The sequence below is a fragment of the Suncus etruscus genome, chromosome 5 (assembly GCF_024139225.1).
Source record: "Suncus etruscus isolate mSunEtr1 chromosome 5, mSunEtr1.pri.cur, whole genome shotgun sequence".
Taxonomy (NCBI): Eukaryota; Metazoa; Chordata; class Mammalia; order Eulipotyphla; family Soricidae; genus Suncus; species Suncus etruscus.
The window spans coordinates 87362671-87384773 of NC_064852.1; the positions used below are offsets into that span (position 1 = coordinate 87362671).

General features: G+C 32.3%; 1 protein-coding gene across 1 annotated transcript in view; it reads left to right on the top strand.

Moving 5' to 3' along the window:
• The window catches only part of TTN (titin), a 299294-nt gene that overhangs the window by 138156 nt on the left and 139035 nt on the right, over positions 1-22103 (top strand). Inside the window, 23 exon segments of the mRNA XM_049772873.1 lie at positions 623-703; positions 1083-1295; positions 2497-2574; positions 2775-2849; positions 3077-3169; positions 4134-4211; positions 4399-4551; positions 4760-4843; positions 5021-5093; positions 5537-5625; positions 5874-5957; positions 6143-6222; positions 6517-6742; positions 7077-7151; positions 8191-8265; positions 9168-9242; positions 9963-10055; positions 10885-10962; positions 12363-12431; positions 12597-12695; positions 12836-13132; positions 13955-14035; positions 14598-14675. Coding sequence (XP_049628830.1) covers positions 623-703; positions 1083-1295; positions 2497-2574; positions 2775-2849; positions 3077-3169; positions 4134-4211; positions 4399-4551; positions 4760-4843; positions 5021-5093; positions 5537-5625; positions 5874-5957; positions 6143-6222; positions 6517-6742; positions 7077-7151; positions 8191-8265; positions 9168-9242; positions 9963-10055; positions 10885-10962; positions 12363-12431; positions 12597-12695; positions 12836-13132; positions 13955-14035; positions 14598-14675 — 2427 coding nt within the window.

Below are 22103 nucleotides of genomic sequence, written 5' to 3' on the forward strand. Positions count from 1 at the left end.
GTAGTAATCCCATGTTTTTTTCATATTACTTCAAAATCACAAATTTATGATACCAGAAAGTACTGTTTTCCAAAAATAAATTTTTGTGAATCCTTTTTTGAAGTATGTATAGTTTTGCCTTGGAGTGTATTTGTCTTCCATTATGTCCTTATTTGTCTGTATGTTCAACTTGTCTACCTCAAGCTTGCTTTATGTGGCAATCTTTAATAGAATTTAGTTTATAAAATGTTGATGTTTTTACATTGTGTCAGTAGAAATTATGAAAATACCTGAGTATTAATGTGAAGAAACTTTGTGTTGTACACATTTCTGTATAATACTTGTTTTAAAGTCATTGTTTATGCTGTCTAGTTGTCCTTTTTATCTTTGTCATATATTACTTGATCTTTCTAAAATTACACATTGTCTTCTCAAAACTAAGTAGTTTAGAAAAATTATTCATATGTGTATTAGGACATAATTATCCTCTAATAGATTGATTTTCATCCCATTTAAACAAAAATGTAAGAAACTAGCATGGCGTATAGTCCTCTTTGTCTTTGGGTTGTTGATACATAATATCTCTTAACATAGATTTGTTCAAAATCTTACAATTCACTTTTAATAATTACTCTTTTTAAAGTGACTGAAATCAAGAAAAGAGCTATTACAGAAGAAAAAGTATCCATTGAAGTTCCCAAACGAGAACCTCGTCCCACTAAAGGTATATTATTCTTTGACCAAATAATAAAAAGGAAGCATGAAATTTCTCCAATTTTTACCTGCTACTTTTTAATCTGATTCTTATCTTTAATTTATTTATTATTATGTAAAGTTATCTAACACAAAACATCTTATAGCTTGAGTAGAAAGGACAGTCGTACTCCCATAACAATTGCATGAGATCTTTATATAGGAATTAAATAAAAGTGCCTTGTCAAAAAAAAAAAGTGCATTGTCAGCAAGAGGTGTGTTTTAGTTTAGCATCAGTACATTTCAAGTATAAGGCCCTAGGTTCAAACCCTGGCACCACAAAGCACATTATCAATTATCATCCTATACGAGTCTCATAAAAATGATACCTGTTATCAATATCATTCTAGAAGTAACAGTAGCAGAAGAGAAAAAATGGTCTTACACCCGAGAAGAAGAAACTGTTTCAGTGCAACGGGAAGAGGAGTATGAGGAATATGAGGGCTATGAAGAATATAAAGAATATGAGGAATATGAACCAGCAGAAGAATATGAGCAGTATGATGAATATGAGGAACATGAACACTATGAAGAATATAAAGAGCATGAAGAATATATCACAGGTATGAGATAACACAAATTACAAATCAGAAGTTATATTAAATATATGTAAAGTCCACTAAAGTGGAATTAAAAATTCTTATACCCAGAAAAATTTAGAAAACCTTATTCTTCACAAGTTTTAACAGATCTAGGATTTAATTCTATGGAGGGAAATACTTCTATAAATCTAAAAGCTACTGTTTTAATTCATATCCCCTTTTATTTTTTATACACAAAATTTTTTATTGTTCTTTAATTTCTTCTTCCAAAAGGTTATGTGTTTAATATTAGCATACCCCAATCATCCCACTATATAACCAGATATTCAAGACACCTCTTATTCTGTATTTTGCTATTACCCAGAATGACAGGTTGTTAAGAAAATGTACTGATTTGGGAGTTGACACCAATGAAGTTGATGGAGGAGACTACCTTAAAAGATATACCAGAAGTCTCACATACTAATTGTGTCTAATAAAAGTTAAATATGAGGTTCATAACTCTATGTCAAGATTTATTTCACTTGAATAATGTCCATTTCTATTGGATAGTTAAATAAATTAATATTCATTCAATAATATTATTGATACATTTATATTAATAGTAGTAATAGTATTTCTCTTAATTTCAATGTTTATAATCTGAGAATATTTTATGTAGTTTTATAGGTAACATTGGAAACTATTATATAGAAAAGAATTTTTACCATGATCTTCTCTATCCAAAAGTGAAATGAGAATTTTAATATGTAGAAGATAGGAACAATTGTCTATTCAAAGTAAATAGCAGAAAGACATAAAATGGTTGTTTGTGTCTTTTTTATTGTGTTCTACTCAAACTTCTGGTACTCACTTACCTATTAAGCATATGCTGCAGTATAAACAGAAGACACACTATTTTAATACTTTTTGAGTCTACCATTTTTCCTAGTGGATCAGGATAGGGACTTTGGTTTGTTTGATTTTTGTTATTCTTGTTGTTTGTTTGTTTTTGTGACTTATTAAAAAGATATGAAGGGAGAGGAAGGAGAAGTGTGTGTTCACAAGAGCTTCTCCAGAGTGGAAATAGGCAAGAAAAGAAACAGAAACAAGCAAGCAAGAAAAGTGTTCAAGGCAGAACACCTGGCTTCCAGAGCCTAATTCACTGACTCCATTAAGTCATGTCTTTTTTAATTTTATGCTATAATTTTTAACATTACATTCCCTGTATGTACTTTTCAAGAACCTGAGAAGCCTGTCCCAGTAAAGCCTGTGCAAGAAGAGCTGGTCCCCAAAAAACCAAAGGCACCAATATCTAAAGGTAGATTGAGTCTAATTTTTTCAGTTCTGAGAGATCTTTTGTATCCTATATGTCTGTCATGTGACAAATAGAAGTCATACTTACATCGTGTGTGGTTGGCACTACTATGTCATACATCATGTTTGTTAACTTTCTGTTCTTACTACTCTTAAAAAATATCCTGTTTGGGTTTTTTAATCTATTATATTGGTATTTTAAAGTGCCAAAGAAACCTGTTCCTGAAGAAAAAGCCCCAGGAATCATTCCTAAGAAACTCAAACCTCTACCACCAAAAGGTACATTGTAGAGTTATAACTACCAGAATCATCTTTGTCTTTTATGTTCAGGAGATGGTGTAATATCTTGTCTATTGGTCTTGTCACTATGCTTCTATTTTGTTTTGTTTTGCTGATGTGTTGTTCTGGTTGATTCTAATTCTTGCAGTAAAGTTGTGTATGTGTGTGTTTCATTTACACAATATGTGTGTGGCTGGCTATAATTCTCTTTAATAATATCTTTAAAGCGCCTGAAGAATCAAAGAAAGTTGTTGAGGAAAAAATACAGATTTCAATTACCAAACGTGAAAAAGAACAGGTGACTGAACCAGCTGCTAAAGGTATAATAATTCCCTTCCTAAATTGTGATCTTTTCTAATATCTCTTTTAAAATCAAATTAGTCCTTAATGTTTTTGTCCTAATTCTTTGTTTTGCGTCTTTTAAGTTATTACTTAAGAGTATATTGTTTGTTAAAAAAGGAAATATAGGGCCCGGAGTGATAGCACAGCAGTGTTTGCCTTGCAAGCAGCCGATCCAGGACCAAAGGTGGTTGGTTCAAATCCCGGTGTCCCATATGGTCCCCTGTGCCTGCCAGGAGCTACTTCTGAGCAGACAGCCAGGAGTAACACCTGAGCACAGCCGGGTGTGGCCCAAAAACAAAACAAAAAAAAAAAAAAAGGAAATATAGTACAAAAAGATAATGTTGCCTTTCACAATAAAAGCTCTAAAAATAGATAAAAGTTATCTTAAATTATACCTAGTGTTTCATCCAGTAGCTGTGTGCTACTCATATAAATATATAATAGATTATTATTAGATTTCAATTGGCTGACCTTTTAGTATACTTTTTATCTAAATTGATTCATCACAACTCTATCTACTTACTGATCTGAAAATTATTTTTAAAAGAGTATATGCAAGATCATCGTTTTTGCTACTCTTATTTATAAAGTATGAAGTAAATCCCATGCCATTTCAGAAAATCTGCTTATTCAAAAAGCAAATTTGGCATGTCATTAAGGACAATTTCCTCATATTAGAGATAATAGATCAATAGATATCATTTCACATTTGAATGTTACATGCCAGGACTTACATGAAAACTTCTTTATGTTTTTTTATTCTAGTATGTTTCAGAATATTTTATGTGGAAAGTAAGTCTCTTATAAATGGACAGTTATGTATCACACTTCTCTCAAAGGAGAGGCACTTGAAAATATAAAAACTTTTTGATAAAACAAAGCAAACAATAATCAGGTGTCCTGTTCCTGATAATTAACTGTCCTTATACTTAATATTTCAAGTGCCCATGAAGCCCAAGAGAGTTGTCACAGAAGAAAAAGTACCCGTTCCTAAAAAAGAAGTAGCGGCACCTGTTAGAGGTACCTGATACTACTCTTTTAAATGTGTTGTTTGTCTTTATTTGTAAGGAATTCATGTTCAGTTCTATGTGGAAAGTTCTTTATTGTAAAGAAAAACCTGTTCTTGTGTACAAATGGTTGTTCCTGTAGTATCTTTCCCTTTTTGAGTAATTGGAAAATGATCAACCTAAAAATGATATCTTTAAAGTGCCAGAAGTACCTAAAAGACAAGAACTAGAAGAGATTGCCTTTGAAGAGGAAGTGGTAACTCAAGTAGAGGAATATCAAGAAGAAGAGTACATCTACGAAGAAGAGGAACTTGTAACTGAAGAGGAAATTGTGCCTGTAACACCAGCCAAAGGTAGATTATTTCCTCCAAAAAGGCGTACACTGCAGCATCATTGGCGTCTGGGTGTCCAGATATATCAGATTCTTGGGTATTTTAATGATCACCAGTCCTACTTATTTTCAAACCGAACACTCTTAGATGATAAAGTATAGTTTCTACAGTTGATTTTTGGTTTTATAACTTTTCTACAACATTTCCAAAATTCTTAATATCTTTAAAGTGCCTGAAGTACCCAAGAAACCTGTTCCAGAAGAGAAGAAACCTGTTCCTGTTCCTCAAAAGAAGGCAGCCCCACCAGCTAAAGGTATATGGCCACTTATATCATGGGCAAATAAAAACCGTAATCTGCATATAAAGAATTAACTGTCTCCTGAATGCAAAAGTTTTATCTGTTACTGTCTATTGTTAGAATGTTAACTGTGCTTTGTTTAGATGTGCTATGACTAGTACATAGAATTTACTTATAAATAATATTTTAAAGTGCCTGAGGCTCCAAAAAAGCCAGAGGACAAAGTGCCTATGCCCATTCCTAAAAAATAAAAGGCCCCACCAGCTAAAGATACACCTCTTTATAATTCATGACAGAGGCCATTAATGATTTGTCCTTGCATAGAAAGTGACATCATTTCTTTACCTACCATAAGATTCACACAATCCATACCAGTACAAGGACAGCTTTTAATTATAATCTCTGATTTTTGCCATTGAAACATGCTGATCCTTAATACTTCAGTTTAAGGTTGTTAGCACATAAAGGATACTTATTATAATAGCAAAATGAACAGAATCACAATTTATCTGACATTGTGTGTTGTCTGTATTACTAGTCTGTTTTATTTTTCAGTGGTTTTGTGTGTGTTTTCTGGACTTTGTGAATGTTATTATATTCTATCTAAAGTGAAACTGCTAGGTTATCTATAACATGTCCATTAAAGCCTAAAATTAATGAATTCTTATTTATGAGGGAATGTGTGACTTTAACCTTATTTGATATCTTTAAAGTTCCAGAAGTACCCAAGAAACCTGTCCCAGAGAAGAAAGTGCCAACACCAGCTCCTAAGAAGGTGGAAGCACCACCTGCCAAAGGTACATGAATTTACAACACTACAATTTTTTTTATTTCAAATTTTCATCTGATTATAAAATTACTTGATTCAATCCCATGATTTCTGGATATGCAATCTTTTGACCAAACAAAGGACTATTTTAAAGATAAAAAATGCTTTGTAAATTTCCTTGGTCATCATTTTACTACCTTAAGTTTTTTGAGACTGTACTTTAACTAAAATTTTTAAGTTGTATAAAAAATTTTTTTCCAAATAATTTCTCTAAAGTCCCAGAAGTTCCCAAGAAGCTTGTTCCTGAGAAGAAGGTGCCAGTTCCTGTTCCTAAGAAAGAAGAAGCTCCACCTGCAAAAGGTACATGCCTTTATTATTTAAAGTACAGGAGAAATAAAACATTAATGTATATGTTCTTACCAATTCCCCATATGTTATTAGTTTAAAATATTTTGAGAAGTCAGATGCACCATGATTCTTTTTGCAATTTATTTCTTAAAAACATTAAAAGAACATATTCTTAAAACTAAATAATATCTTTAAAGTACCAGAAGTGCCCAAGAAGCATATCCCAGAAGAAAAAGAAGCAACACCTATTTCGAAAAGAGTAGAAGCTCCACCCAAAGCTACACCAATCTCTCAGAACCAGGACAAAAAGGAAACTAACTGATATTCTCCCACCAAAGTACTAACCAGGTCCAAATCTGCTTAGCTTCTGAGATCCAGTGAGATCGGGCACATTCAAGGTGCTAGGATCATAGACCAAAATAACTGGTATTTTACAGCTACTAATTCTTGATAACATTTTAATATGATAATTCATGTTATAATTACAGACATTTGCTTTTCGTGTTGCCTCATTGTCTGAAATGTTGTGCATAAACGTGATGCTTATTACAAATGAAAAAAAATTATCTTTAAAGTAGCGAAGAAACATGAGCCAGTGCCAGTTCCTGTAGCTCTACCCCAAGAAGAGGAAGTGCCATTTGAAGAAGAAATTGCTCCTGAAGAGGAAACTCTACTTGAGGAAGAAGACATTCCTCCAGAGGAAGAGGAAGTTCCTCCTGAAGAGGAAGAATTTGTACCAGAAGAAGATATTGTACCTGAAGAAGTTGTTCCTGAAATTAAACCTCAGGTGCCACAAGGTATAACATCTCTTCTTAGAATCATCAAAGTCTCCTTCATGTTGAATTCCACCTTTCCATCTTTTTGTTCACCTCCAGTTTTGTCTATGTCTTACTCTGTTGTATCTAACTTTTAGAAACAGTCCGTATATGTGTGCTCTTATTAGTGAGTACCTGTCTACTGTAGCTGTTTTTTGTAAGTTGAGTGTCTTTTTCAAAAGTTAAACATTTAAAGTGCTGTGAAATGTTTTACTAGATTGTGGTCTTATTCTTGGTTTTCTTTTAGTCATACTCATATGTAATACTGTAATTGTGATTTTTAATGTTTTAAATGAATGTTTTCAAATTCCTGAAGTGCCAAAGAAACCTGTACCTGAGAAGAAAGTCCCTGTTCCTGCTCCTAAAAAAGTGGAACCTCCACAACCCAAAGGTATATTTCCCCAGTAAATAGACATTTTCATTTGTAACTTTATCAGTAAAATTTTGGAAGAGCTAGGTTTTAGGAAAAATTATATTTATAAAGTGGAATCACATTTTTACTTCTAAAATGTCTATGAATATGGTATCCGCTTTTTATGATGTAAAGCAGTATGAAAGATAATATTCTCCAAAATTGATGACAGACTTTCTTTCTACTTGCATTTCTAGAATTTCATTAAATATCAAAATTATCATACAAATATTTTACAAAGCTAAATGATATACCAAAATATTTTTTCTAAATATTATAAATATGCCTTCCTAACTTACACCCTTTGGCATTTATAACATCAGGATGTAAGAAAAAAAGATTAATATATTTGTTAAAATATGAGTACTAGTTTGTATCTTCTGATACAGACCTATAAATGGTAGCTCACAAAGTTTTATTTTAAACCTAGTTGTTTTTAATATTTTTACTTGTCCTGATTAAGCCCTTAAACCAATCTCAAGCTTAAATTCTTCTATTAAACTTGAATACTAATACCTTTGTTTTCACTTGATACTTTATCTCTGAATGAATATAACAAAAGTCAATATGCTCAATCAACTCATGATATAGAATATAATAAAGATATTTATGCCTAAAAGATCAGTAATACTTTTTGTAAAAATATTAGGCATCACAGCTTAAAACAAGTACTATATCTTCACTAGGCCAAAATCATCATATATTCAGTGAAATGATGATACTAATTCTTTACTGGGTTTAAAGATTCAGAAATACTTCTGACATGGACACTGATTTGATCAAATACTAGTGAAATTTAAGTGGATGAAATTAAATCAAATAACAATCTTTAATATTCAAAGAGGTGCTGATCTCTGGCTCTCCATACCAAATAGGTCATGGCACTCAGGTTATCAACTTAATATTAGGTTTCTATCCAAAGTCACTGTTGTGTGCTGGTCTTCCTATTTGTGAACTTCTTGTTTTGTCTCTTTTTATCCTTCACGTAATTTCTTATCACAAAACCATGTCTTTAAAGTGCCTGAGGTTAAGAAGAAGGTACCAGAAAAGAAAGTAACCATTCCCAAGAAGGAGGAGGCTCCTGCTGCCCCAGGTACTGCTCTTCCCAGTAAATCAGACTGTTGTTTCTTTCCTTCACCTGTAATAGTCCAAATGTCTGTCCTGTTTTCATATTTATTAACATATCTCTTAGCTAGACCCATTGTCTCTGTATCTGTGAAACTAAAATTGTAAAACAAAATAATATCTTTAAAGTGCCCGTGGTGCCTAAGAAACCTGAACCAGAAAAGAAAATGCCTCCTCCCAGCCCCAAGAAACCAGCAGCTCCTCCTGCCAAAGGTATCACACCGCCAAACATGGATGAATTTACTTCACTGATGTTGAACTGCAATGCCATCTGCAACGGCTTTTCAACATGAATGTTTGCACTATATAATCTATTATTTGCATTGTCATTTGTGACTTCATATCCATGTTTGTGCTATGTCAGTTTTTAATTTTTGTCTATTTTATGTTGACTACACATGTTGTTTCTAAAATATTAAAAATATTACTAAATTCTTATATTCTTAAAGGGCCCATTGCTCTTCTTAAAAAGTGTAGAAACTCCAGTAGTGTAGAGAATATATCTTAATCTTAAACCTATCTATTTATATATTTATTTTGGCTTGGTGACTACATGTGGCAATGCTTACAGCTTACTACTGTTTCTGTGCCCAAAAATGACCCATAGTGGGTCTCAGGAAACCATATTGGGTACCAGGATTTAACTGAACCCCAATGAAATGCTTCTAAAGCAAGTGCCTTGTCCTCTTTACTATCTCTCTAACTCCCAAACCTCTTTATTTCTGTCTGATTGCCAATTCTGTAAAATTTTGATGTCTTGTCTTGTGTATGTATATTCTTATACTCTTGTATTGAAAACTGATAGCTTCATCACCTTTAATTCTTTAATTCTTGAACTTTAAGTGCCTAAAACAATCAATATCTTTTAAGTTCCTGAGGTGCCTAAGAAAATTGAGGAAAGAAGAATAATTCCCCCTAAAGAAGAGGAAGTTCCACCTGTTGAAGGTAGATGACTTTCTAAGAAAATCAGATTTTCAGAGTCATCATTGTCTTATAATCGTATAAAATTTGAAGTTTTATTTTACTTTAGATAACAAACTTATACACACTCTAAAATTAATTGTTATTTACATAAAAGAAATTAGGCAAATTAAAACTAGAATCCTCTTTTTATATACTTAGCCTGCTGTTTGTTGTTTAGTGCTAATGATTATCTTTAAAAGGAACTTCATTTTCTATCTTATATTTTTATAATAAATTGCTTGGTTGGTAACTGTGGAATAAATATGTCCAAGAAAAACATTCCAGTTAAGATTGAGTATCTGGATGATATGGGTTTTGGTCTTTTTGACTAAGCCTTTTTGTAACAAGTTCAATAAAAAAGCTGAACTCTTGAAAAAAAAAAAGATTATCTGATGCAGAAATCTGTCTTCTACTAAGAAGAAGCTAACTTGAGACAAATTCATTATGAGTAGAAATAATCAAAATTGTTTTAACTAGATTTAGTTTGAGGTCCTTTCCAATTCTAAAATTTCTGGAAGGAACTAATCTATTTTGAAAATCCACTTGATTTTTTTTCAGGCCTACTAAAATTTTATATATATATGGAGTAAAGCCAGGAGCTACCTCTGCTGATTGACAACCTGTTTTTCAGAGATATCATTTTAACATTAATATTCGTGAGAATTATAAAAATTATTTACAACATAATCATTTTTTTTTAAGTGTTTGAGGAGCCTGAAGAACCTGTTTCAGAGGAAGAGGTCTGGGAAGAGCCACCTAGCATAGAGGAGTTTGAGGAAGTGGCGCCACCTAGAGGTATAGCCACTTTTATGAATTGGACTTTCAAAATACTTAATTTATCAGATATTTCTCAGAATATTAGATTTTATTTTTTATTTTTATTTTTTGTTTTTTTCGGGCCACACCCATTTGTTGCTCAGGGGTTACTCCTGGCATAAGCGCTCAGAAATTGCCCCTGTTTGGGGGGACCATATGGGACACCAGGAGATCGAACCTTGGTCCTTCCTTGGCTAGCGCTTGCAAGGAAGACACCTTACCTCTAGTGCCACCTCGCCGGCCCCAATATTAGATAATATTTATCAGTATACTTCTCTCACATCATATCAATAATTTGAATATTAATTAATACCAGCACCTAAATATTTGTGTCTCTTTTTCTGCCCAACCTTTTATACTGCATCTGCTATACAATGAAGAATGTGAAATAACTTTTATGTTATTGATATGTTAATGTTTTCTGGCCAGAGGCTAATATAATTATTTTATTCAGCTTTTAATCTTTAAGTATTTTTTCTCCTATACTTAAGAGAGATAGATCTGTGTTGTTGTTGTTGTTGTTTTTTGCCACTCACTTTTGCAAATAATCCTTATCTAATTGATATTATATTTGCAAATAAAATTTTAAGTAATATTTTTCCAACTTTAGAGTCCCTGCTCTCTCTAAACAATATATAGATTTATATCAAGGATATGCATATTTATATAATTATATTTAGTTGTCTAGTATTGTTTTTAAATAAATCAATGTTTTGTGGCTTGTTTGGCTTTTGTTTGTTTTGACTTTTTGGTAAATGTTTGTTCTTTGCATGTCAGTTTTTAAAATATTCATAAAATATCTTTTAAGTGCCTGAAGTGATTAAGAAAGCAGTACCTGAAACACCAGCCCCTGTTCCTAAAAAAGTGGAAGCACCACCTGCTAAAGGTATAACACACTGATGAATAATATCTTGAAATTCCAATTAATTTTTTTGTTAGTGGGAGGTGGGGGACTGTCTGAAAGTCCTCAGGTCCAGGAAACTCACCTATTAGTCTTGGTAGCTGGACCATACGTTCAGCTCCAGGATCAGAGGATACAGTGCTGGTTGGGTCCTGCTGTACCAGGGAATATGGGATCACCATAGTAAATCTGAGGACCTCCAGAACTAAACCCAGCTGTGCTCAGAGAACAATGTGGTGCCAGGAATCAGACCTTGGTCCTTATTTGGCACATGTATCCTACCTTCCACGCTATCTCCTAATCATAACAATAATTTTATTTTTAGGAAACAATAAAATCACTTATTTGAGCCTGGAGAGATAGCACAGCAGTAGGGTATTTGTCTTGCATGCAGCAGTCCAGGACAGACGGTGGTTCAAATCCCAGCATTTGGTCCCCCATGCCTGCCCTGAACACCGCCGAGTGTAACCTAAAAACAAACTAACAAAAATTCTATAAAAACAATCACTTATTTCACTCATCTTTTTTAGAAAATAATTTAAGTAGACAACTAAGCTGATTATAAACCAATAAAAATATATCTCCTTTCATTTATTTAGCTTTATTGAAATTTTAATAGATCATTATACATGTATATATGAATTATTCCAAAATTTTCTAAAAATGTATTTTAAAATTATGTTAATAATATAAGTTTATACTTACTCATATCAGTAACTTCTCTTCAATAGTCTACTCCTAAATTTTATTTAAATTCTTGAGAATTGTTTTCTCATGTAAATACTTAGATTATTTATTCTATTATTTTATGAAAAGAAAATGTATTCTAATGCTATTTTAAAAATCTTCACACCCCTTTGATAGTATTTGGTGGAAATATATTATTATTATAATGTAATTATAATGTTATAATATTATTATATAATCATAATGTCCAAGAACATTATTTATTATAATTTAAGGCATTATTTCACAATGTCTACCTTTTGTTGTTTTCTAATTGGATTAATATTTCAGTCATGCTGTTGAGTAATTAGATTATGTTATTTCCCTATCAAGGTAGATATCTCAGATGCTATAATGGGGCCCAGCAGAACATGATACCTCACAAAAGTTTTTTCAAATTAAAAAGAATAGAAATGTACTTAATATTGGTAATACCTGCTATTTTTTTAAATGAAGCGATATGGATTCATTTTTTTTCAAAGATTTGTTTTAGTACGAATGAGTCATGTTGGAAATTATCTTTATTGTCTGTAAATGTTTGTCCAATTGTGCTAAGTGACTCTCTAGAACTTAATTTAGTGATGTTGGCATTTCTGGTGTTTTATTCTTGTTTATTATGTAAGAGTGTCAGCTAATCAAAATGTCTAATACCTTTAAAGTGCCAAAGAAAGTTCCTGAGGAAAAAGTACCTGTTCCTGTTCAGAAAAAAGAGGCAACTCCAGCTAAAGGTACATCTTTTCTAAACTTGATAATCCTGTTCATCTTTCTCACTAAAGTTTTATGTGTCATGTCTTGTCTTGATTGTTTTGGTGTCTTTTGTCAATGAAAGCTTACTCTTGGCCTTCTTAAATATTAAAACTATATCTTTAAAGTGCCTGAAATACAAAAGAAAGTCCCAGAAAAGAAAATTCCTGAAAAGAAAATTTCTGAAAAGAAAGTCCCTGAAAAGAAAGTCGCTTTGCCTAAAAAGGAAGATGTTCCCCCAACTAAAGGTACTTTTAGAAAGCTCTTTGAACTTCATGTATTGTTGAGTGAAAACTATTCTTCCTGTTGTTTTTATTTTGTATTTTGAATTTAAATCTTTATTTCGTGTTTTAAAAAGATAAGTATCTTAAAAAAGGTGCTCTTTCAGGGAGAACTGTCCATGAAGAAAAAATAACAGTTGCCTTCCACAAAGAGGAAGTAGTAAAGGAACAAGCAGTATTAGAGTTAGTGGAAGCACAAGTGGAAGAACTTTTTGAAGAAGAAGAGTTCCACGAAGTTCAGGAATATTTTGAAGAGGAAGAGTTCCATGAAGTAGAAGAATTTATCAAAGTAGAAGAACATAGATATCAAGAAGTCCACAAAGTTGAAGAAGTACAGAAAGTAATTGGATTTCTAGAATCTGAAGAAGTGGAAGTATATGAAAAGCCCAAAGCTCGACCTAAAGGTATAGGGAATTTTGTAGTTATTACAAATTGTTATACCTGCTCTAACTTGTTAAAATATATCTTATGTCTAGTTTAGTGTTACTAGAAATCCAAAGATTTTCATGATAAATTTGTAAAGCAAAACTTTAAACTTTTTGTTAATAATATTATATATAAATATAATATTAAGATTGATACAGTTATTAAGAGAGATAGAAAAATTAAACACAAGTATCTTTTAGCTAACAAGATAATAATGTGTGATACCTACTTCAGTTAAGGTCACATAATTTTGAATATTGATTATTAAAAATTTAAGTAAGAATGTTATATAATTGTTACAGATGCCAAAATAACTGACCAGTATCACTGAATAAAAAGAAAGAATCCTGGTTCTCACTGAGAGCCACACGTGTCTAGGCTAAATGACCTTTTGTTTACATTCCAGTAATCTAGTCACAAATCAATAGAGTCAAAAATGCTGCCATGTTATGATAATTTCATTAGAAAGATGACATCAAAGAAATAAATTAATTGTTCATAACATCATTCATGTTCTTTTATATTTGGAAAAAATCATAATACAAATAAATTTCACAATATTTTACACTCCATATTTTACACAAATTTATAATATATATATATCTAACAAAAAGACTGTATTTATAGTTTATATATTAAATATATAATATAAATAAAAACTTTAATTGAGTTGTTTCTAGAAATAAATATGACATAAATCTTAATATAAATATACTTTATAAGTTTACTGTGCTAGTTTTAGTAATCATGCACTGTAATACTTTGAGTTCATTTATATGAAAACACTAATATCTTTGAAGGGCCTGAGGTATCTGAGAAAATTATCCCTCCAAAAAAACCACCTGCTAAAGTTGTTCCTCAAAAAGAACCACCATCAAAAGGTATTTTATTTTTGTAAAAATACTTACCTAATTTTATGTACAGTAATGTTTTTGTTGTTTTACAAGTTTTCATCATAATTAATATTTTTCTGTGTTTGGTGTTGTGGGATTTAGGAGCAATGTGTTTGATGTTGTAGGATTTAGAAACAATATCTTTAAGTTAGCTGAAAGTTTAAAAAATAAAAATTAAAATAAAACACTGTCATTAGATCTCAAATATCCAAGATTCATATAGCTATTAGCCAAGTAATGAATCTAGGTTTCCTCTAATATTATTTTATTATAACTTTACTAATATTTTTATTAATAAGTTCATATCTTCCTCTTAATTTTAATAATAACCAAGTAATTCCATAGTTATTATGACTGTGATACTTTTAATCCCCTTGTGTTTTTATTGTCATTTTTGTTCTCAAATTCACTTTAAATGTAGGAACATAAAGTGATGTTTGTATTTTAGACTATTAGGTGTTCTGTGTTTACTTTTATCTTATGCTTTGCTTATGAAAGAGTCTTTATGAATAGTCAAAAGTAAAATATATTATTGTTACTATCTTTAAAGTACATGAAGAGCCCAAGAAAATTGTGGTTGAAGAAAAAGTTCATGTCCCTGAAGAACCCAAAGTTCCACCAGCTAAAGGTACCTGCCTTTGCTGATTCTCCATTTAAATAAGCCCCCTTTTTGCTCACTGACAATGATGAAGAAAGAAAGCCTCAATGTAGATGAATGATAAAACTTTCAGTTTATGTTTGGAACCATAAGCTTCTTTTTGGGGATGATCTTTTCATGGTCTTGTTCTATTGGCTATTCTTAAGCAATAATGAAACAAAATTGACTGTTTGCTTATTTTTCAAAAAAAAATTTAAATCATCAGCAAGTAACTTTAGAGACCAGTAATCATGTTTAAATTCTAACCAAATAGATACTATTATCAAAAAAAACCCAAACTTTCCATGAAAATTTAAAAAACTAGGATTGATTGGGAAGGCCATCTAGTGTTTGAGTCATTATCTTGAGTGACACCCAATTTTGCATGCTCATTTTAATCTTTTTTTGTTTGTTTGTTTGGGCCACACCCGTTTGATGCTCAGGGGTTCTCCTTGCTAAGCGCTCAGCAATTGCCCCTGGCTTGGGGGGACCATATGGGACACCAGGGGATGGAACCACTGTCCTTCCTTGGCTAGCGCTTGCAAGGCTGACACCTTACCTCTAGTGCCACCTCACCGGCCCCATTAATCTTGGTAATTAATATGCAGTCTTGATGTTCTTAAAATGAAACAATTATATTTAAAGCACCAGAAATTCCCAAGAAAATTGTTCCAGAAGAAAAGATTCGAAAAGAAGCTGTTCCTAAAAAGCCTGAAGTTCCTCCAGCCAAAGGTATATACAGATACTAATCTTAATATGCAATTATTCTTTAGTCAGTTAATCATGATTTTATCTATTATAAATATTTTACAAATATTACTAACACTTTATTTACTAATATCTTAAAGTTTCTGTTGAGCCTAATAGAGAATTCAAGAAGAAAAATTTTTCTACAATTCTTTCTAAAAGCATCAAAATTCTAATTACTATAGAAACATTGTTCTCCTTCATTTTCTTTGAATACTTAAAGTCAGTCAGTGTTTTTTGTTAAAGTGTAAATATACTAACAGCTGTCTCACAAGGAATATTTTCTCCCCAAAGTAATAAAAGTAATAGCCTTACATTTATAACACTGCTTGATTTTAGAAGTCATTTTGCCTCATTACATTTATCATCATGTTGTCTTGTTAACCTGTTCCACATATAAAGTCTTTTACTGTGAGGCAATTTATTTTCTCAGACTATATAGTTATTTAGCTTAACTTCATAATATTTAATTAGATTTTATATAATAAAGCTATCCATCTTATTTTTTTCACTCTTCACAACAATCACTAGAAACATTTTGGCAATATTGTTGAAACGGGCACAGATTCCCAAGGTCACTCAAGCCGTTTTTTGTTTTCATGCTAAATTATCTGTAATTTTAGCAACAAAACCAAAAGAGTAATTAACTGTCCTGAATACATTATTGAAAGTGTCCATAATCAGGATATTCTTTCATTTATTTAAATCTAAAAAATAAAATCCCTCTTTGTTTCTGATGAGCCTATATAACTAGTAAAGTGCTTGCCTTGCACACAACTGACCCAGGTTCCATCCTTGACAACATATTATGGCCAGCAGTGATCCTGGAAGACGGAGGCAGGAGTTAACATTAAACACAAGTCAGGTGGGGCTCAAAAGGCAAAAAAATTCTTTATAAACTCATTTTGTCAGTGACAATATTAGAGTATGATAACAGCATATGATGACTCCCTCTTCTGAATATCCTTTTCTATACTTAAGTTTTATTGACATCAGGTATAATTTCTTCCTAAATGCAGAATATATATTCTCTTCACTTTTTTATTTTCTAAATATTTCATTATTTCTGTCTTTTTTACTTTCAATCTCTAAATGATGTTGTGTGCATATTAAATTAAGAAACCAGATAGAGTTTGTAATATAGCTGGTTTCCTAAAATACTTCTAAACTAAAAAGTTTCTAGTTTCCTAGAAAACTAGAAAAGGACTTGTATGAATTTTGAGTAGGTCAATTATGGAAGGAGAACTCCCAATGTATAATTCAATATAGACAATTTTCTTTATAGTCAAAATCTGTTAAATTCCGTGTAATTTGGAATTTTACCAATAACTTTTTGTAAAGAAAGTAAAATAATTATTTAATCCCTGGCCAGAAATTTCTGAAAATTTCACATCACATTCGTTAAGAAATACTGAGGGGGTAGGTCAGAGAGAGAGCATAAAGGTAGGGTGTTTGCCTTGCATGCAGAAGGACGATGGTTCGAGTCTCGGCATCCCATACAATCCTCCAGAGCTTGCCAGGAGTGATTTCTGAGCGTAGAGCCAGGAGGAACCCCTGAGCACTTCAAGGTGTGACCCAAACCCCTCCCCCACAAATACTGAGAGGGATCAGAGAAAATAGTACAGATGATAAGGCATGCATGTGCCTTGCATTAGCTGACCCCAGTTTAGTCCTCAGCACTACATGGTCCCTAGAGCATTTCTGAGTTCATTCCAGGCAGCTCCCAAGCACTACCTGGTATAATGTTACCCTGGAAGCCCCACATGAGTTCTACTGGGGTGGTCCAAATATTCCCTACCATCTTAGGGCTTGAGCAGCACTTCATCTTTGGTTCATGCTGAACACAGTCTTGTTCACCAAAAATCACCAGGAGTATCTCTAACTCTCTAAGAAACACACTTAGAAGGCCCCCCACCTATACAACAAAAGAAATGTTGACAATCCCATTTAAAAAAACTATAATGAGGCTTATTATTTAGGTAATCTACTTTTGTCACTAATTTGTGTCTATGTATTACTGGAAATTTGAGTGATGACTATGTAATGTGTATCATTTTTAATACTAATCTTTACCCTCCTTAAAACACCTTTAATTATGTAAATACTAATATCTTTTAGTTTATGAAGTATCTGAAAAATCAGACCCAGAAGAAAAATTTCTTGTGATTTATCCTCAAAAGACAACTGAAAAGTCAAAAGGTATATAAGACACCAGCCTAATAAAAAAAAAAGTTTGGAGACTTATTTAAATGCTCAAGCTCAATAATTTTAACCATTTACAATTGTTACTATATTCATATTTTAAGTGCCCGAATCAACCAAGAAAGTTGTTCCAGAGGACAAAATATATATGACAAAAAAGAGAGAAACACCAGCAATTGAAGGTACATTCAACCACATCACACTTGAATAAATATTTTTGCCCTCGAAATTCAAAAATAAGCAAGTTATATATTTTAATATTTTACAATGTCTAAGTGTAAACCTACTAATATCTTATATTAGAGCCTTATATAACCATGGCTGGAATGATGGCTCAGTGGTAGGGCCTTGCACCTGGCTGACCCAAGATGGACCTCTCGGTTCGATCCCCAGTGCCCCATATGGTCTCCCAAGCCAGGAATGATTTCTGAGCACATAACCAGGTGTAACCCATGAGTGTCACCTGGTGTAGATTCCCTCCCCACCAAAAAAGAGTCATATAACCAGAGAAGTGCTTCCAGTGGTGGAGTTATCAGTGATTGTTCTCAAAATCTCAGAACATCATCGAACAGAAGATATAACTCTTATTTACAAAAATCTGAAGAAGAAATACCTTCTTCTTCAATAGGTGCCCAAAATTTAAAAAAAGCATTTTCATTTCAAAAATTGTGTCTCACTCATATAACATAGAGATAAACTTTTTAAATGAACATAACATTTTTCATTTAAAGTCACCTATCTGCTAATATACATAATAATATATAAATTTTCTTTCAAGAATTATTTATCTTTCTCAATTAAAAATACTAATATCTTTAAAGAGTTGGATGTCTCCAAAGAAGTTGTTCCAGAGAAACAAGATCATGTTGTCCAAAGGAGAAAAACAACCCCATCAAAAGGTACAAGTCAGAAGAAAAAATCTATGTTGTCTTTCTAATATCTTGATTGTAGTACATTTAACTTTCTTAAAAATACTAATATCTTTAAAGCTCCAGTACTGAGTAAGTTGTTTCAGAGAAGTGGGTTTTCCAAGGAAGCTGCTTAAACAAGGGTATACATCCCCATAACTCATTAATGAAAAATAAAGGAATAAAGTCTTTAACTCGGACACTTGGAAAATACTTTGGACTAAAAAAGTTTGTCTATGATGCTCCCACAGAAAATACCTAAAAACATAGTGTCCAGGGAGATGGTTAAAAAGGTGGGATTCAGTGCAAGGCCCTGAATTCAATCTCTAGCACTACATGCTGGCCCCACTCTTACACAGGCACTGTCAGACATAGCTGTGGTAGCCCAGAGCTTTGCTGGTTATGGCCCCAAAAAAGTGATTTCTAAAAGGGAAAGGAAATATGTATAGTAGAATACAGACATGACTCAGATAAATTTTTCAATTGGAAATTAGTATTACTATTACTTTAAATATGAAATATCAGACTAGCTAGAAAATATTCTATGTGGATACTCTGATAATTATATCCCTGAAACTAATCCCTGAATTAACTAAACCAGTGCCATCAAGTAAGAAGATTCTAAATCAGTAATTCAACTCTTCATGGAGTTGAAATTCTAGGTCCTGATAGAATTACTATTTTCTTAAAGTAGACTTACTACTAAAAGTCAGCATAAGAATTTAAAATAATGGCCTGAGTGATAGTACAGTGATACTTGTCTTGCATGCGGCCAACTTAGGTTCAACCCCTTGCATCCCATATGGTCCCCTGATTCTACAAGGAATGAATCCTGAGTGCAGAGCCAGAAGTAATCCCTGAGCACTGCCAGGTGTGGCCCAAAACCAAATAAATAAATAAATAAATTTAAAATAAATTTTCTATAAGTCTTAAATATCTTATGTATCATAAATGTATATCATAGTAAAATGTGTTTTAAGGAAACTAGACTTATTATGATGATAATTTTAAATAATTGTACTATTTAATATAAATATTAATATTAGATTTGAAACAAATATCTGTTATATGAATTACATTAATATAAATAAATTCATTGTATTAAATTTCATTATAACTATTCTATCTGCAGTATAAAATTCTCCTGAGATTTTTAAAATCAAGGCAATTAAAAACAATACGAATTTAAATTGGAATTGTGCCCGAATGCCTATTTGCTTTTCACATCATCTTTTATTTCTTAGTGTCATGCATTTTTTATTTTGATTGTCTTTCATAAATTAAGAGGCGAGAAAGTTTTAAACTAATAGTAATGGAAGCTTCTTTACAAGATCCATATGTTCTTTAACTTAAAGATTAAATAAATATTTTGACATTGTTTTTTCCATCTCAAATATTTGAGGTGTTGACTGTAAGCTTGAAAAATAATTCCTTTTCTAAGTTGTCCAAAGTGAGTGTACAAATGAAACTTTTATAGATAGGCAATTGTCTTTTCTCCTCACTCTAGCAGATGTCAATTCTTCCCTATAAAAACAATATTGTATGATCTCATTTTTCTATGCATCTACAAAATTTGTCATTTTATCTAAGAAATAAAATAAAAAATAATGACATTACCTCAAGTTACCAAGAAAATAACTCCTGAAAATCAAATAGTCAATCTGTTAAGATGGAATGGCTTCTTGAGGCAGAAAGGGTTTCCAATCTGGGCATTCCTATAGGTGAAGTCACAATCAAAACTCTATTTCTCATCATCATACTAATGTACAAAGCACTGTCTGGAAAGTGCCTAAACCCTTTCAAGAAATAGCTCCTATAAAGGAAACACTCGTGACTGATCCCCTGAACTAAAATACAATTCACTAAAGGTATCATTATTTAATGTATAAGTCTTTATACAATAAATATAGTCTTCCCTCATTAAAGAAATGTCTACTGTATGCTAGGAGCTGGGAAATAGCAAAGAAGGACAAATAAGATAGAATTCTTTTCCTTTGGACTATATACCTTGTATAATTAAAGGAAGTTTCCTTGTTGTCCTTAAGATCACTGGTTCATTTAATAGGTTCTAGTTCTCAACTAATCTCTTAAATGCTAAATCGTATACTAATATCTTCAAAGCACCAGATGTTATGAAAGAAGTTGCTTCTGAAGTGGAAGTATCTGAGGATATTTCTACAGACCCAGAACCTCCATCTCTGAAAGGTATATGTCGCCTCTGAACCGATGCCAAAGAAGAAGTCATCTCTTCTGCTCTTAAAACTATCTTCTAGTGTTCATCATAGCCCCTACATGGAAACCTACTAATATTGCTGGCACCCGATTCTACAAATATTTCCTGTCAAAATATTTGTTAATATTCCTGTTGCAACAGAAAATTCCTACTAAAAGTATTCATTTGAGTCACTGACACACACCTAACAAAGAAGAACTTCAGTGTCAGGAAAGGGTGAGCACCTTTCTCAGGGACTGACTAACCTCATTACACTTAGCTAGTGGGGAAGGGAGAAAAGATAAGCAAAAAGAAACTCCTAGGAAGCTGTATTTATATCTTAAATGTGGTCATGATTTTTAATTTTAACACTTAATGTGAACTACTAATATCTTTAAAGTGCCTGAGACTCCTCAAGAAGTTGTTCCTGAGAGGAAAGTTCTTTCCCCCAAAAGACAACAATCATCAGTTAAAGGTATACATTACCATACCTGTCAGTTCAAGAAGAAACAGCTTTTGTAGTCTTGAAAATATTTCGCATTTTTATCCACTAAATGATAAAATATTAATTTTTTAAAGTTCCTGAAGTTCCCCAAGAAACTTTTCCTGAAAAGAAAACATACATGATTCCTCATCAAAAGCCTGAAGTCCCTCTTAATGAAGGTAGATATGACTGGAAGTTTTAGGGTCTGGGAAAAAAATGTCTTATTCTGTAGACATGTTTCCTATTTATTATGATACATATAAACTCTAGATAACAAAAAATATTAATTACTTTAAAGTTCCTGAGTTTTCGTTTTGTTTTTTTGGTTTTTTTTTGGTTTTTGGGCCACACCCGGTAACGCTCAGGGGTTACTCCTGGCTATGCGCTCAGAAGTCGCTCCTGGCTTGGGGGACCATATGGGACGCCGGGGGATTGAACCGCGGTCCGTCTCCTAGGCTAGCGCAGGTAAGGCAGGCACCTTACCTCCAGCACCACCGCCCGGCCCAGTTCCTGAGTTTTCAACAGGACTTGTCCAAGAAAGGAAAAATTTATTTCTAAAAAGTCTGCGATCACAGTAGAATCTACTATTTTTCCAGAAATGTTTTTGAACTATGTATGTGTTTCTTGCATGTTTTAATACTTATGGCTCAAGTGTAAATTTACTAATATCTTTCAAGTGCCTGAGGAGCCTCAAGAAGTTGTCCCTGAAAAGAAAACAACAGTGAGGCCTCCTAAAAAGCCTGAAGTCTCACCTGATAAAGGTTTGTCACTCACTTTAGGCTTTAAAACACACAGCTCTACTCTCTTGAAAAACAATTTGTGTCTTTGTGTCTTTCACAACTACTCAGTGTAATTTTACTAATATC